General features: G+C 39.4%; 1 protein-coding gene across 6 annotated transcripts in view; it reads right to left on the minus strand.

The window, feature by feature from the left end:
• TENM2 (teneurin transmembrane protein 2) overlaps positions 1 to 16,109 on the minus strand; it is a gene marked incomplete at both ends in the record, with an annotated part of 471,616 nt that overhangs the window by 18,382 nt on the left and 437,125 nt on the right. For 5 of the 6 annotated variants that reach the window (XM_079542339.1, XM_079542338.1, XM_079542337.1 and 2 more), the window contains 8 exons: positions 269 to 423; positions 1,387 to 1,619; positions 5,499 to 5,519; positions 8,251 to 8,500; positions 10,033 to 10,176; positions 11,311 to 11,578; positions 12,313 to 12,574; positions 14,076 to 14,195. In XM_079542339.1, coding sequence (XP_079398465.1) covers positions 269 to 423; positions 1,387 to 1,619; positions 5,499 to 5,519; positions 8,251 to 8,500; positions 10,033 to 10,176; positions 11,311 to 11,578; positions 12,313 to 12,574; positions 14,076 to 14,195 — 1,453 coding nt within the window. The remainder of the gene's footprint in view (positions 1 to 268; positions 424 to 1,386; positions 1,620 to 5,498; positions 5,520 to 8,250; positions 8,501 to 10,032; positions 10,177 to 11,310; positions 11,579 to 12,312; positions 12,575 to 14,075; positions 14,196 to 16,109) is intronic. The other variant, XM_079542340.1, reaches the window with a different exon arrangement.

The following is a 16,109-nucleotide window of genomic DNA, read 5'->3' on the forward strand; positions in this document are numbered from 1 at the left end:
ATGAATGCTACATTGTGGAAACTCTACAATAATTACAGAAAAACAGGCAATTAAGACAATTACTTCCATTATCTCAACCTTATTTCACTATTGTTGCATAAATAACCTGCATTAACCACAGTAAAAGGATAGTTCATTCATCTCAATAATGAATCAAACATGCTATCATCTTGCAATAAATAATGTATCTCTTAAGTGGCCAGGAAGTCATCCAAAACAGTTGCCCATCTCTTCTAAGGCTGAGAAGTAAAAAAACGTAGGAGTTTACCTGGCTGACATCCATGCTGGAATCACAGCTCAGAGGTCGTACAGCAGTTAGGTCATTGGAGCCCAGCAGAGTTGATATAATTCCATTCTGATCCACTTTTCGAATCATAGTGGCATCAACAAAATACATGAGTCCATACTTATCCACTGCAATTCCTGCAAGTATGAAAAACAGGCATCAGTGAAGCTTCTAGCTTCAAGGTAGGATTAATCATGTTAACAAGTTTAAAGATGGCAGTGTTTGTTTACTTTTCCTGCCTTCCAAGTTGTAAATCCTTGAAGAGGAAAGGCACAGAAAAATGAAAAGTGAATTCTTGGAGGCACAGAATGACGCTGCTGCTTGTCATGAAGGAGGGCAGGCATACTCTCACTTGGCTTTCCTGCTTTAATTTGGTGTAATGCCTAGCTCAGTTCTTGGTCTGAAAGTGAAATACTCATCTAAGCTTTCTGCCTTACACTGGTTGCAGCAGTACTCATTGTACTGTCGAGGGGGAGAAGAGAAAGCTTTATCTTCTCAACCGCTGTGTAGGGCTGTTGTGTCCCATTAACATACTTTGTACATATAAACAGAAACTATTACCTAAACAAAGAACAGGACCTCTTGTTTTTATTCATTTTTCTTCGCTTCTACTATCATCTAGTTACTTTCAACCATTAGAAAGAAACAAAGGTGTCTGAAACACCTGGCAGTAAACCTGATTAATCCAGAACTTGGACAGCAGTGTGTCTCCCAAATCTCTACATTACATTTAAAATTGTTTTTTAAAAATCAGAGACATCTAAGGCGACATATGAAAGCAGAGAAAAATGCCACAGTGGGTGGTTTTTCTTCCCAAAATACTGTATCTCAAATAGTGATTTGTTTTCTAGTTTTCATGTTTGCTTCATGGAGTAAGTGGTACCCTGCTAATTTCTGTTCTGTTCTTATTCAGTGGCATTCAGTGCTGGGGTAATAAAGTTTGCTTAACTAAACAAAGCACGAACACTTGCCAATCCACTGTAATTAAAGCACGGAATAAAAATTACCAAGCAAGTAGTGATTTAATTGCCAGATAATTATTTCCACATCCAGTGTAGCCTCACATAGTCATTTTCTCTGCCTTTTTTTTATTACGTTACCTCGAGGACTCATTAGGGTTGCGTCCACTGCTTTCCCTCCATCTCCACATCTGGCTTCGTCAAAGGGCAGGCATTGCTCTCCAGTCCCCGCCACCACTTCAGAATTACCAGCCAGGTCTTTCATGCCAGTGAGAGATTTGACTTTGTATATCCGTCGGCTGTTGGTGTCTGATACGTACAGGGAGCCCGAAACAGGGTCCACGGCCAGATAGTATTTGTGAGCAGGATTGTTGCTTTAGAGAAAAAGGAAGCATGAAACAAAAAGAGCTGAGCAACCCAAAAACTTCACAGGCTTTCAGAGTGTAGATATTCATCAGACACACTGAGATCTGGAAAGAAAGTCTGACACCTTCATACAGAGTTGGGGTCTGAAGAAGTTCTGTTTGAAGATTTAACTTGGTTAGGGACCGGCCAGCGTTTCAGGACAGTCATTCCAAATCTCACGCTCTTTGCTACACCAAACACTGCATAACAAAGCCCAATAAGCCAGAACCATACAGTGGACTTTCTCCTTGATCTTTTTAGCTCTCCAAATGTGCTTTAGGTCCATTCTCTTTGGCTTATATCTACCTGCTAACACCACCCTTCTCCTGAAAGGAGAAGTAATAGGAGTAAGATAAAAAAAGTCAGCTCCTGAGTTACATATATTATGCCACAAGATTTGTGTGGTCTTGCATAAATAGAAGGCAGAAGCATAACAAATTTATTCCTAAAGCAAATTCATTCTCATTCATTCTTATCAAGAATCTCATTTACGGTAGATGAAGTTGGTTATGTAACTAAAACCAGAGAGACCCCGAGTGTCTGACTTTAACTCCAAACCTTCTGTTACTGACAAACTGGTCCTCAGTTTGAGATTAGAACAGGTGCTCATATGGGAAGCTACTTCTCATATGAGATATATGTTTTTTGACAGCTTGTCACATTTTGGAACTACTTTAGCAAATCATCTGCAAATTGAGAAATGTCAATCTCAAGCGATATATATACATTCGCACACACTGAACTGCAGTGCAGAAATATTTTCAAAATCTTGCCTGGCTAGTTTAACTCAATTTAGTTGGATTTTAAGCATGATCTGAATTTCTAAGCCTTTGGTGCCTATGGGTGAGCATAAATAAGGTCAATGGTGGTTTCAAAACATAGAAGACAAATGAAGACAGGAAGAAAAATAATGAAGGTTACTTACCAGTAACCAGAGAGATCTGCCTCCAAATATCCACACTCCTAGTTTCAAGTGGCAAAAGTGCCCATCTCCAAGAGTGAGGATACTTAGTGATAAGTTATGATGGACATAAGCCATTTCTTGATCAGATTCGCGGAAGGTACAGTAAGGGCACATCTGGCAGATGATTATCAGTAACAAAGACAACTGCGTTTCTGTGGTCATGAGCACATTTGGAGGAATGAGGAGGCCCCACAATATCACTTTTTACAGTTATCTTCCTCTATGCCAGTCTGTGACATGTCAGGACTTTAGGTCAATAGCAATTAGTTCTAAAACCGTGGAAAGCAGGAAGGAGATTTGTTTGATCAAACTTAAATAGGCAGAGGAAATGCCATTTGCTGAAGTCTAGGAGTGTAGAAATTAGAGATGAATAAATACAATAAACAAAAAATACTTGGCAGTTTTATTTCATGCACAAATTGCGAAGTGCTTTATAAAGATGGGTATTAGACCCATTTTACAGAGGAGGAAACTGAGGCACAGAGAGGTTAAGTGGTGCAGACAAGGTTATACAGGGAGACTAGTGACATGCTTGAAATTAGAGCACAATCTCTTTGTTTTCCAAATTCCTCTCCTTATCTTCAGCAGCAGACTGCACCTTTTCACTACACTTTTACCACATTCCTTCTCATCCCTCCAAAATAAAGCTTAATCTTTGCCACATAGCAAAATATTTCCTTCCACTTCTTCACACTCCCAAGTATCTGAGCCATGCAAACACCTGCATATTACTCACTGTTTTGAAATTCTGCTCTACTTTCATCACACTTTCTCCTCGGCACTTAGGAAGAAATTTCACTGTGACACTAGTGCTGTGTCATACATCACTTTGCAAAGACACCCAAATTTAAGTCAAAGCCTTGCAACAGCAGCAGAACAGACAGTGCTTACACACTGATGCTGTGGGCCTGTTGTGTTGTCATCCTTAATGTTTTCTGCCTGTCTTTTCCAGAATGTGTTGCTGAGATGGGAAGAGGCATGTACAGGCTGGAGATGCCCTTACCTATCTTCTGCCTGCTTAAGGCAGGGCACTCCCCTGGACTGGGGTGCTTTCAGCAGAGTCTCTGAGAGCTGCTCTACCCTTGCTGCAGCCCTGTGAGCTGCAGGAAAGGTTTCTGTACTGTTCAGATATGATTTTGCCAGCCTGTGCCTGCCCTCTCATGAGCATGCCCCTGCCTCCCTTCTGCCCACAGCTAGTCTTAGGTGTGTCCCACTGCTATCAGCACAGTGCAAAGTAGGAATCAGTCAAGAGCAATGGTAGAATGTGGGCTCATCTCCCTCTTCTCTCTTGCAGGCACTGATGTGACCATGGGGCTCGTCCTGTATTTGTGTATGGCATCTCCCTCAGAGCAGTTTTGTCAGGGTGTGGGCCGATAGCTTTTGTTCCAGAGCAGGGCACAACTCAGTGCAGCTGCTAGCCTTGCCTATTCACTCTTGCTCCTGAGCCTGGTAAGGGAACAGGCAGTGGAAGATGCTCCACAAAACACATTTGAACAATTCTGGCACAAGACAACTGGTGGGCGTGCGTCCACAGTCGCAGAAAAACTGAAGAAAGTATTACCTCAAACAGGGATGTATTTTATAAATGAACAGTGCATAGTTCTCAAACTGGCCTCTAAGCAACTAAACACCTTCTGCGTCTTTTTTCTCAGCACCATTTCAATCTTTTATTTGAATTATAGGAAATGAAGGAATATACCTTGCTTTAAAATACTTTCCATAACATCTGATATTGCCCAGAAGCCTCTCTTCCTCTAGTCTTCCCTAGTGTGCATAGTAGTTACAATTTGCAACCTTACTTCATCTTCCAGGGAGCCTGGAGCTTGATAGCAAGTACAGGCAGCACCAGCTCCTGGTTGCTGCTCTTCTCATACATGCATAAACAGTGTTACAACAGCTTTTCTTGAAATATAACCAAAAAAGAAAAGCTGCTCAGAGCAAATCTTTACGCACCTGAAGAATTAACTAAGCTTACAGTTGCAAATGAGAAGCCTCCAGCATCACCAATAACCATTAGCAAATTGTGAATTCATCTAAATAAAAGAATTCAGTGGAGTTAGACTCCATATACCAAAACACATTGTGAACAGGAAATTACATTATTTAGTCAGACTATCTTCTGTATCTAACTTACGTAGCAGAAATGGAAGGATAGCAAAGAATACCTTTAAAAAAGTCATGGACAGAACAGTACGGAAGAACTTTTAACAGCTTCTCTTGTTCTTGCCCTTGGTATTATGCAGGGTGAAGGCGTATGGCACTGAAGAAGGCATAAGTATTTTCTATGCTGCTCTGCTGCTCCCATCCAGAAAGCCTAGTGCTCATGTGAGGCAAGAGGAAAAATCTTTACTCCTCCAGAAATGTAACTCCTCCCTTGTAAATCATACAGTGATTCCTTCTAGTGATTTCACACAACCAGCTGTTGAATGTATTCAATGAACGACACAGAAACTAATTCATAAGTAAGGACGTTGTTCAGGGAGTCGCTGATGTCCAGAAAGTGCATTTTTGACCTATTTCCAGTCATCGGTGCTTTTGTGAAACTTTCTGGCATTTGTAGAACTGCTCTCATAGTTTGTCTCAACCATTTGGACCAGTTATAGACAGCGGGGAGAAATGATTATGTAGAAGTTAGCTTGGGGTTCATTATACTTGCATTCTACTATAAGTTTCTAATTACTGTCTTAACTTGTTTTGTTGCTTTTTGACTACATTTTGTAATTGCTAATGCTTATCATATTCATAACACACAATTAGCACATAAAATGTTTCTATATATGGTACATGAAGAACATAACATTACACAAGAAGCACAACACAAAAAGCAAACACAATGAAGCAAACAAACCATATCAAATTATATGGGAAAGAGCTCATGTCTTACCTATGTTTAAACTCTTTATTTCTTTATAGAAAGGGAACAGAAGGAAAAAGAACAAACAGTTAGCTGAAGAATAGATGGTAAAGCAAACATAGTATTTGTTTTATTTTACAAAAGGACATAGGAGAAGGTACCTCTATTCAGCACTAGCCTTATCTTGGTTTACAGATGAAGAATGCCTGAAGAATCCACTTGCCAGCTAGTTCCCTGGTATGATACCCCTTCCCTCATCCCCCACCCCCATATACGCTGCAAAAGCTTTCTTGAGGACTGGAAGAGTTTTCAAATGGAAATATACGCAGCTTGAGGGCTGAGAGGGAGAGGAACTGGCAGTTTCCTTAATATAAACGTGGGAATGGGGAAGCACGGGGATTAGGATATTGTCTGCCAGCTATGGGCAACTTCTTTCATCAAAACAGTTTTCTAGCAGGCTATTTCTAAACAAATTTCTATTACACAGGTTTTTTTTCTATTCCCCCAGACTCTAAAAAAGCGCTTAAGACAAGTTTGGATGAGACTTTATAGCATCTTATCTAGATTCTATTTAAGTCAATCAAAGCAAATATTAGGTTAAAAAAACCAAATCTTTTAAGTGAGCAGTAAAATACTGTACAAAGGAGATACGTAGCATTAATTGATGCCTAGTCTACTTTCTAGAAACAAGCCAAAAGAATCTTTTGCTTCCAGGAAGTCAATACATTCTCCACACCACAGTGCTGCACTGTGTTTATCATTTCTTTTTAGGAATACACTTTGAAAAAAGGAGCAAGGTGCATGATTCCTGCAGAACTCAAGGCACAGCCCCCAGCTTGCAGTACCAATGTTCATTGTTGAATATACTTTGTTGAAATAGTTATGAAAGCACTATTTGCATGTTATATTTGATACTTGCTGCAGACTCACTCCAGTTTATACTTAAATGCCTAAGAGCTGGGGGATTAAAGCCATTTGAGTCAGAATTTAAAATGGCCACTGAATCACAACTCCTTCTGTACATGATTGCTGGAATGGACCCTACCGAATTCTCTACAAGGGGTAAAAATACCACCATAGATCCTAAAAGCTTGGGTGCCAAGTCATTTGCAGCTGTGCAACAGGTACTCAAAACATAACAGATTCACTGCTCATTGCTAATAGTTGTAGAAGAAGCTAAAGAAACTACACTGTGGAAAACAGATTTTCATAAAAGAAAAGAGAAAATGGACAACAGCAGAAATGGAAGATAGGCATCTTCATCTTTACTGATATCTTTCCTATAATCCCTCACACATTCTGAAAAGTCTGAGCTGTCTCCTGCCTAGGTGGAAACCAAAGTTCTCAGACTAGCAATGCTGCAGACCTGCAGAAACTGCTCAGAAACTGTGTCAGTGACTGACATTTGGAGGTGAGATGGACATAAATGCCTTCCAGTAACTATGCTAGTTTGAAAATGTTTCTCTTCACCTATAATGCTGTAGTCCTATTCACCAGACAGCTAGGCAGAACCGGACTAGTTCAAAAAAAACCCAAACATCAGCATGTTCTATGTAATGCAGAACTATAGTGTATGCTGATAGAAATGTTTATAGCAGGTCATACAGCCACACCAGGTACCTCTTGTGGTCCATCCCCAGCTGCCAATCAGAAAGCACTGGATGATCTATTACTTGTTTTAACCTGTACTTTTTTAAAACCTCTGGAGAGTAAGTCAGCCTGATGGTGTGTAGGCAGGTGTCAGTGATCTCAGAGTTGATTTGGCCCAAGTCTGATTCTTTTCTCTTATATAAATCAGAATTCACAACAGGGACATCAACAGAATGACATGAATGGGAGAAAGGTGTGAAATAGAGCTAGGCCTCCTGTTCCCTAACAGCTCTTTAACTTTGCATTTTTCCCCACTAATTAAAAAATAAAAGCACAGTAGAAGAAGAGGTATTGGTTATTGCTCATATTATTAAAAAAAAAAAAAAAGGCTAATGACTTAAATCCAATCAATGTGCTTTGCAGTTATTTACAAGAGCACTGATCCTACTGCCTGAGCGGGTTGCAGAAGTATCAGAGGACAGCCAATGCAAGCCACTTCTCATTTGCTTTCTGCCGAATACTCAGTAGTGTATCAACAATAAAGAACAGTTACATGAGTTATGGTTGGAAGCAATAGCTCTTCCTTCTACCAGAGGAACGAAAAAAGGAGATGAAACAGAAATGGGTGAAGTGGTACACTCTACACTCATGCCCTCCCTGAAAAGTGCCAAAATCTCAATGTTTTGAGAGGAATAGAGATAAGATTTTAGAAAGAATTCTGATGGTGCAAAGTGACTCTGTATGTCAACTTTTACTGTACTAGCCAACCTACAGAACTAAACCTACAAGAAAGGGAAAGAAGTGGGAAAGTGGATCTCAAAATCATTGATGTGAAAACCTCCTTTCTAATCTCCTAAGAGTGTTAATTCTTTATTTATCACTGTGGCTCAATACCTAAGGGCAGTCAATTCTGCATTTTTCAAATAAAACTAAATTACATATACAAATGAAAGAAGACTGTGTTCAAATAATCACCACCAGGAGAGAATAAGATGGTGTGCACTATGGTTTTTTCATCCTTCCCTATAAGCATCGCTCTGATTAGCTATAGACTTTGAACTCTGCATTTCTGTGCCCCATTTCTCCACTGGAATTTGAATAGGTTGACAGTGATAATGTTTTACAAAATTATAAAAACAATGGTAAAGGCTGATTTAAGCACAGGCTACGGAATCGGAGTCCCAACACCTACCTCAGCTCCAGTATGCTAGTAACATTCCTGGATGGGAAGATACGCCGAATGTAATTAAAATCTCCAACAAAGAGACTTCCATCAATTCCCACTGCCAGTGCTACAGGGGCCAAAAGCTTATTTCCTTCTGCAAGACCATTGCAGCTAGGACAGGATATGCTTCTTCGGCGCCCATTCCCCATAATGCTGGTTATCACAGCTGGCTGCTGATTTAGAAACTGATTTTCTCCATTGCCTTTGTGCAATATACCTAATAACAGACAGGAGGAGAAGTGGTTATTACAGTCATTTGTTACAGGTGACTTCAGGTAGTTCTCCTTTCAGCAGCTGCTGTTAAGGTCTGAACAGTGATATGATTTCAATGCTTGGCTCTCCAGCAGTGCAAAAACAGTGAAATAGGTCTGCAGGAGTAAACAATAAAGGTGTAATGAGGATTCTCTGTTAAAAACACACACATATACAGCTACAAACACAAATCCAAGCTTAAACCCACAGTACTTTGGTCTTCATTATGAAAGAAAATGTCATCATACATCCCTACAGGGTGGCACAGTGGTTCAGGCAGTTTTAATAACTATGGAGTGAGGAAGCAAACAGCACAGAGGACATACACACTTGTTAGCACACCCTGATCCTCTGAATCCGGTTTCTTGTGTTGCATTTTGTTTGGAATTTTTATTAACTTTACTCTTCTCTGTCCACCTCTCAGTTTTTCCGTGCACAAATGGAGATGACAGAAAAGAGGACAGTGCAGAAAATTAAAGACGCAACTCCTGGAAGAGCTCCTATGATCACTAATGAAAGACAAGAGGGGAGCTAGTGGTAAGTTCCTTATTAGGTTTCCAGAAAGGCCTTTAAGATGGGTTTTCTCTTTTAAACATATTATTCTAAAAGTACATATCTGTTCCAAGAAAGGAGTGCATTCTGTCAAAATGGGCATTTTCAATGTCGTCAAAGATTACAGAAATCTGGCTGGAAACAGTCAGCCACATTTATTGCTCTTTTGGAAATACTGCTGTGTGACTCTTAACATAAAGTAACTGGCTCCCCAGGGACAAGTATAGCTGCCATTACTGTTGTCACCAGTGAATATCATGCTCTATCTGAATGGCCATCTCAGAAGCATTTGATCTGCTGCACTTAAAAATGTGTTTGAATAGCCTGATCTTGCCTGTTCTGAATGCTCCTTCAGATTTCTTGAACAATAATATATTGTGCAAGTTGCTGATGCAGAGCATTCCTGCAAGAAGGAGCAGGAAAGCTGCAGAAAACCCTCTACAGGAATGAAACGAAATGTGTATTACCAAGCATTCAACTCCTTAGCAGTCTTTGAGAAAATGTGACGTCTAAGAATACTCATTTTAGGATACTTAAAGTGAGGAAAAAAACCACAACAGGTGTCAAAAGGAAAAGACAAGAATCAGTATCTTAACAAGAGTCTCGTACTCCTTTGAAACCCTACCTCAGATTATAATGGAAAAGGACAAACAAAGAGGACTGGGAATGGATATGAAACTAATTACAGGGGAATAAATGAGCAACTGAACAGAGGATGAAGATCTGGACTTCTAGAAAACAATGCTTGGCAGGAGGGTAAAAAATCTGTTGAAATCATACAGAAATTTTCTGACAATTAAAACGTCCCATTCCTTACTAAGCTAAAGATGAAACAAAAAGAGTGAAGAAATTGCATTTTTCAAAGGGTAAAGATAATATAAATAAGAAGCATTCACAGTCAGAACTCCATATAGCCCAGAAAACATGTGGAACTAACTGACTTACCACTCTTGACATTAAGTACATGGTGTTTATCCAAAGACCATCCTCCTAGATTTGAAGGATCTAGTTCAAATCCTTGCAGTAGCGCGGTCCTTTTCTCCCACAGAATCAAACTGGGACAAGTCTCATATTCAAAACCCACAGAAACTGAAAAAAAATAAAAAAATAAAAAAATCTCATATACCTGCTGAACACTGAATTAAATGTCCAAGGCACATTCAATGGGCCATCATTCCAGTCCCCAGTAACCTCAAAAAGATGACGTGATTACATTTCCCTCTTTTCATCTACAATATTAAATTCAGATCTTTCACTAAACACAAATTTTAAGCTTCATTCACACGTACTCTGCAGGGAGCAGATCCCTTTTATTGAACAGCTGGCTTTGGGAAGTGACCGCTTTGGAAATATAATTAAAAAAATGATACTAATAACATTCTCCCATCAGATAACAGGACAAGATCGAATTCTTAATTTGCCGGATGTTCACAGCGTGTATTGTGTTCATTTTCCACACCATACACCAAGGAGCAGTGACAACTGTGTGTGCTTCAAGCACTCACAGACATTGTAAGCATTACTCAGGAAAGCAATATTTCATGCACGAATATAAGAAAGAAACTGTAGCAAAAAAGATTTTAGAAAAATATGGAGAACAACGATTTAAGCAAATTTTTCATTCTACGTTGGCACAACTCCAATACACATTTTTAGCAATGGTACAGCAAAATCTTTCTCAATATTCAAACGAAAATGAAAACTTATAAACATTGTGATGTTCACCCATTTTCCCACCCACTAGAACCAAGATCTATAAATAAAGGAACTAAAAGGAGCTATAGTACTGCTAGATTGAACAACATTAGGAGAACTATTTCATTTCAAATATACTACAAGAGGCTGTAATAATAGCATGCAGGAGATGCCAAAAGCACTGGAGAATGCCACTCACTTGAAACACAAGATTTATTTGTTAACTGAAAGAAAATAAAGGCACAGCGATGGACTACATTTCACCTCAGTCCCTGCGACCAGCTTATTCCATTGGCTGATCTAAAACTTCTAAGTGAGCTGCTGTTTAGGCAACATAGACACAGTGGTAGCCTAGACCCTCTGAATGTGCTCCTCAATCCATAAAAGGAACATGATGCACGAGTAAAATGTGTAAGGAAGACAAGAACTGCTAAGTTTATATCTGCTTCTCACAGAAAATCTTTGCAGCTTTCTTACACAAAATTGTAAGTGTTTGGAAAGCTACTGAGCTTGTATATACTGACTTACCTACAGCATCTGACAACCCATAAACCTTCTGACCATATGCATCTGTTTTGTCCCAGATAAATGTATAAGCCAAGTTGGGGGATGCCTGAAATGATTTTTGAAATAGATGCCCTTCTACTGCTACCATCAAATGAACTTTGATTAGATTCAGTGGCACAAGTGACTGAGTCATGATGATCTTAAGTAAGGATTTATATCCAGCAGTACGGGAACTCAGGTAGATCAGCTTTATACTTGTGCCGGGGATCTCCATTTCTTCATGAAGAACCTGAATATGAAAAAGATCAAACATTTTACATTACTGCTTTGGTGGCTTTTTTTTTTTAAATTTTTGTTTTCTTAGAATAGCAGATACTATTCTAAGCTAATAATATTCCTATGACCTAATGACTTTCTACTACTGGTAATGAGTATCTTCAGCTCAATGCAGTGACAGAGTTCAGCTGATGTTTCTGGTGAAAATATTATTTGGTGTCTGCAAACACATTTATTTGTAAGAATCCACTGCAACAGCAAAATAAGAACAAACAGTTTTACTGTAAGTTATGTGCAAGGGGAATAGAAGAAGATACAGCTAAAGGAACCTGCAATTTCTACCAGCAATTCATACAAAGTAAATATTAACTGAGTAGAGAAGTGAAAACAACTGAAGTTTTCCTTTGTCCTAAACAGCATACAAGAAACTGGGACTGTGCTTAATAGCATACAGCAAAGCCTCTGTAAAATTCCCTTGAAACATGTAAGCTTTCAATTGAAATACAGATATATACTGTGCGATAATGAGAAGGTGCAAGGTAGTCAAAGACAAACGAGTCTGGGTGACAAAAACATAGGATATCTACAACAGTCTTCATTAGAAAACTTGTTATCTGTCAGAATGAATGCAACTCTACAGAGCTTTTTGCTGTAGCAACTCCAGGAGACAAATGGTGGTTGTGGCAAGTGCTTATGTCAACAGTAGCACCTGACCACCAATTTCTGTATCTTTCCCTCTGTTCTTACCTGGGTTTCTGGTACAATGGGATTTCGGCCAGGAGCATCACTGAAGAAAGTTGACAGTGGTGATGAAATGATGACTGGATCAGGTCTGACAAAGCCACTGAGATCACAGCTGGGAATGGAGTTCTCCTCTGTCTTCATTACAAGTGTGTCCATGGCATAGAAGCTGTTCCAAGGCAGCCATACTGTTCTTTCCTGAGTCATAAATGGGGCCCGTTCAAAGTGCAAAGTTAGGGATGATCCACCATTCGCAACCAAGTCAAACCTAAAAAAAACAGGCAGGCTTTAGAGGCAATGAGACTGAATGATCCAAGTAATAACACTCTTGGCTAACAGAATGTCACAGCAATATATATGTTTTAAGTGTCCTGTTTCAAATTATCTGTCATTGGATGTGAATCTCTGGCAGCAAAATGACCAACTGAAACACAGTCAAGGCAAGCAGCAATTTGTAGCCATCTGGACAAATGTTCTGATACATTATAAAATCTGCATTAAAATAATTTCCAAAAAAAGAACAAACCAGTACATTTATTACTGCATGTCCCCCATATCCATAGAACCAGCAGTGAAAACAAGTTAACACTGGGCTGGGCACTGAATTATTCCTTTCCTAACAGATGCTGTCCATCAAGAAAAGTAATGGGACGGATTGCAGTAAGAATAATAATGAAAACTTTAGCTGTTTCTGTTCAACAAATGTGATAAGAATTACTGTATCCAGAATTACTGTTTCTATCATTTTTCATAGAGATTAGATATTTACTCCCAAGCCTCTGCAAAATCACAGCAGAAACGTGGAGCTCTGCAGGAGCTCTGAAATCTTTCCTAAAGGCATGAAATAATTCAAGGTTGTTCTGACAACAGAACTGATTATCAGTTGTTTCGTGTAAATAGTAATGTAACAAATTACTCAATGATTTAGATAATTTATTTAGATCTAAATATGAGTTCAGCACACATACTGATGTTGCATTAAACCACTGAAATCAATAATGTTATGCTGTAATTCTAACACTAAAATACTCTGGAATGTGGACGTGAAATACTCTATAGTTCAACTGATTCATATTAAGTAATTCAACTCTTTGTATGAAAGAAAAAATGGCAAACGTTTACAATGTATGTGTTGTAAACATACTGTTTTAGTTACCACAGCCAGTAAACCAGATAAACCATGACACGTCAGTTTTTATTTTTCTGAAATTGTGTGCATTTCAAATCAAATGATACAAAGGGGAAAAAGCTCATCTTTGCACAGCAGGAGAATGTCTAAATACAGTCAATTAGAATCTTTTGAGCATATTCTACCCCTGAAGAAACTCAAAATATAGCAGATCTTCAAAAAGAGAGAGAGAGAGACAGACTGGGACTTTTAACAAAATATATTATACTAAAATGATGCAACTTTTCTTCTTTCTTTTTTCCCCAGCAGCATTCTTCTGCCTTGCATTTTAAGCTAAAATATTTCTGCTCTCAGCTGGGTATTACTGTAGTCCACAAATGTTTTCATAGATACAGAGCAATTTATTTGAAGTGAGTGTGACTGCTAACACATCATTATCAGAAGTCAGCCTTTTCATATTTACTTTCATTTAGCATTCAAAATGCCATGTGAAAAATTACTTTTGTGTTTACTTATTAGCTCTTTGCCCTGGGAGGAATGAAATGCATGGTACCACATGGCTCCAATAGATTGCACCATCTGTTAATCAGCAGAGATACTACATAAAATAATAGGTACTCAATGAAAGAAGCAAACTCACATGCCATCCTGACGAGTGATGGTATAGCCATACTTTGGATACTTGACAAAGGACACGTTGACCCCAACTAGAGGCGTTCCATCTGTAGTCACCACTTGGCCTCTTATAAGAGACACAAGACTTGAAAAGAAAATAATGAAAGGTAATAAAGTTAGTTATGAAAACATTTACAGTGTTTATAAACCGAGCAGTGGAACACATGTGCCTCATTTACTCTAAATTCAATTTGCTTCAAGGTTTATTAGAACCTGAAGATAGTACAGGATCACCCAGCTCTCTCTATTTACTTAAATGAAGAAAATGTGTACCTATGCGTTGAGGCTTGTAAAGATGGAATGGGACTTGATGCCTTCCCTTGCGTTGTACCTCAGATGCAACTGTCTAATGAGGCCTTGCAGAGGCTTTGCCACCTCACATTCAGCTAAACCAGAGCTGTGACCCTGAAGTCCCAGAGCAGTGATGACCCATCACTTCTCAGAATTCCCTGCCTGGCTACAACCATCTGTGGACGCCTCGTACACTTTAAAAATATGGTGTAATAGTGTATCTCCATTTTATCCAAATTACAGTCCATGAACCTTCATCTTAGGGAGTGACTGACCTCTGTACACTGTGCACTGCTTCCTGATCTGTAATCCTTGCTTTTCACTTTCTCAGTTGCAGAAGGGATTTGTCACAAGGCCCGCGTTATGCACCGGCAGAATAAATGGTTTTCTTAGCCACCAGGCTACCCACTTTGCTTCAACTAAAGGGAATGAAGACTGGTCATTCCTGTACAATTGGGCACAGTCAGACTTCTTCTGAGAGCACTTTGCTGCTGGAGAGCATGCAGCAGGCACGTACTGCTGGATTCCAGCCTCCTGGAAACAGCAGCCCCACTCCTCCCTGCTCTGCTGCTCCCTGGCACAGTTGCCTCTTCCTGCCTCTCTCCCTGCTCTCATAGCTGGAGAGGATACTCCTTCTCCTGGCTCCCTTCCTCCCACTTCCCAATCCTGACAGAGGCAGCTTGGTGAGAAAAGGAAGATGCACGAGAAAAAGAGATGAAAAGGAGAAGCGCCTTGCAAGAAGGACCACAGCACTGAGCTTTGCAGGTGTACAGTATTCTGTACTAACTAGCACTAGGCACTTCTGGCATAGTCCACCACCTCTGACTGGTAGCTATACAGAGACAGAAAACAAAAAGGCCCATTTCCAAGCCGGCTTTGCGCTGGCAGGGCTGGAGCTGCGCACAACCCTTAGCAGGCTTCAGGCACACCGACAGAAACAGAGACCTGACAGCAAAGATTCCTGGACCCTGGCCAAGCTGTGGGATGAGGAGATTAAAGTGGTTTGTGTTTTGCCAAAAATGGACAAATTTAGTTCAGTTCTGGGACAGCTAGAAGGCCTGCATTATCCCCTATTCATGTATTTCTAAAGTGGTGTACATATCAGAGGTACATATTCATTTCCACCAGTAATACCAGGGTTGTTTTCAGGCCTCTTCTGTTATTCTGAAATGCTCAGGATGCTCTGATGTCTATTTCTAACTGTACTATCCACGCTTGTATGAAGCACTGTGTTCATTTATAGTAAAGTATACCACAGAATTTTTTTGTAGTCTTTTAAGAGGCTACATGTAAAGAGATACTAAAATATGTGAGGTGCAAATAAAACAGAACTGAGACCCCTGCAACTCAGGACACTAAAAACTTAATGAATTTAAAATTTCTAACAGGATTTTTTCAAAAGAGTCTCAGCTCTGAAGTAGCCAGCTCCTGTTCAGGCTAGATTTGTAATTCTTAGAACATTCATACATGAATAGCTTGATTATTTCTAAGTTAACTGCTTGAAATTAAGTAAGATGGGTGTTTTCAGCTGTTTTTTTTTTTTTTAATTAAATTTAATTTTGTTAGTAATTACAATTAAAACTATATTACAGCATTATTTAGATCTCTTCAAACTCACAACAAGAGTGCACTTTCCATTCTTGTACACTGCAGTCTTTATAAATGATAAAGCTCAGCAGCTCTTGCTGAGTGGAAGAAACCTGCTTCT

The sequence above is a fragment of the Tetrao urogallus genome (genome assembly GCF_951394365.1).
Source record: "Tetrao urogallus genome assembly, chromosome: 14".
NCBI classification, from domain to species: domain Eukaryota; kingdom Metazoa; phylum Chordata; class Aves; order Galliformes; family Phasianidae; genus Tetrao; species Tetrao urogallus.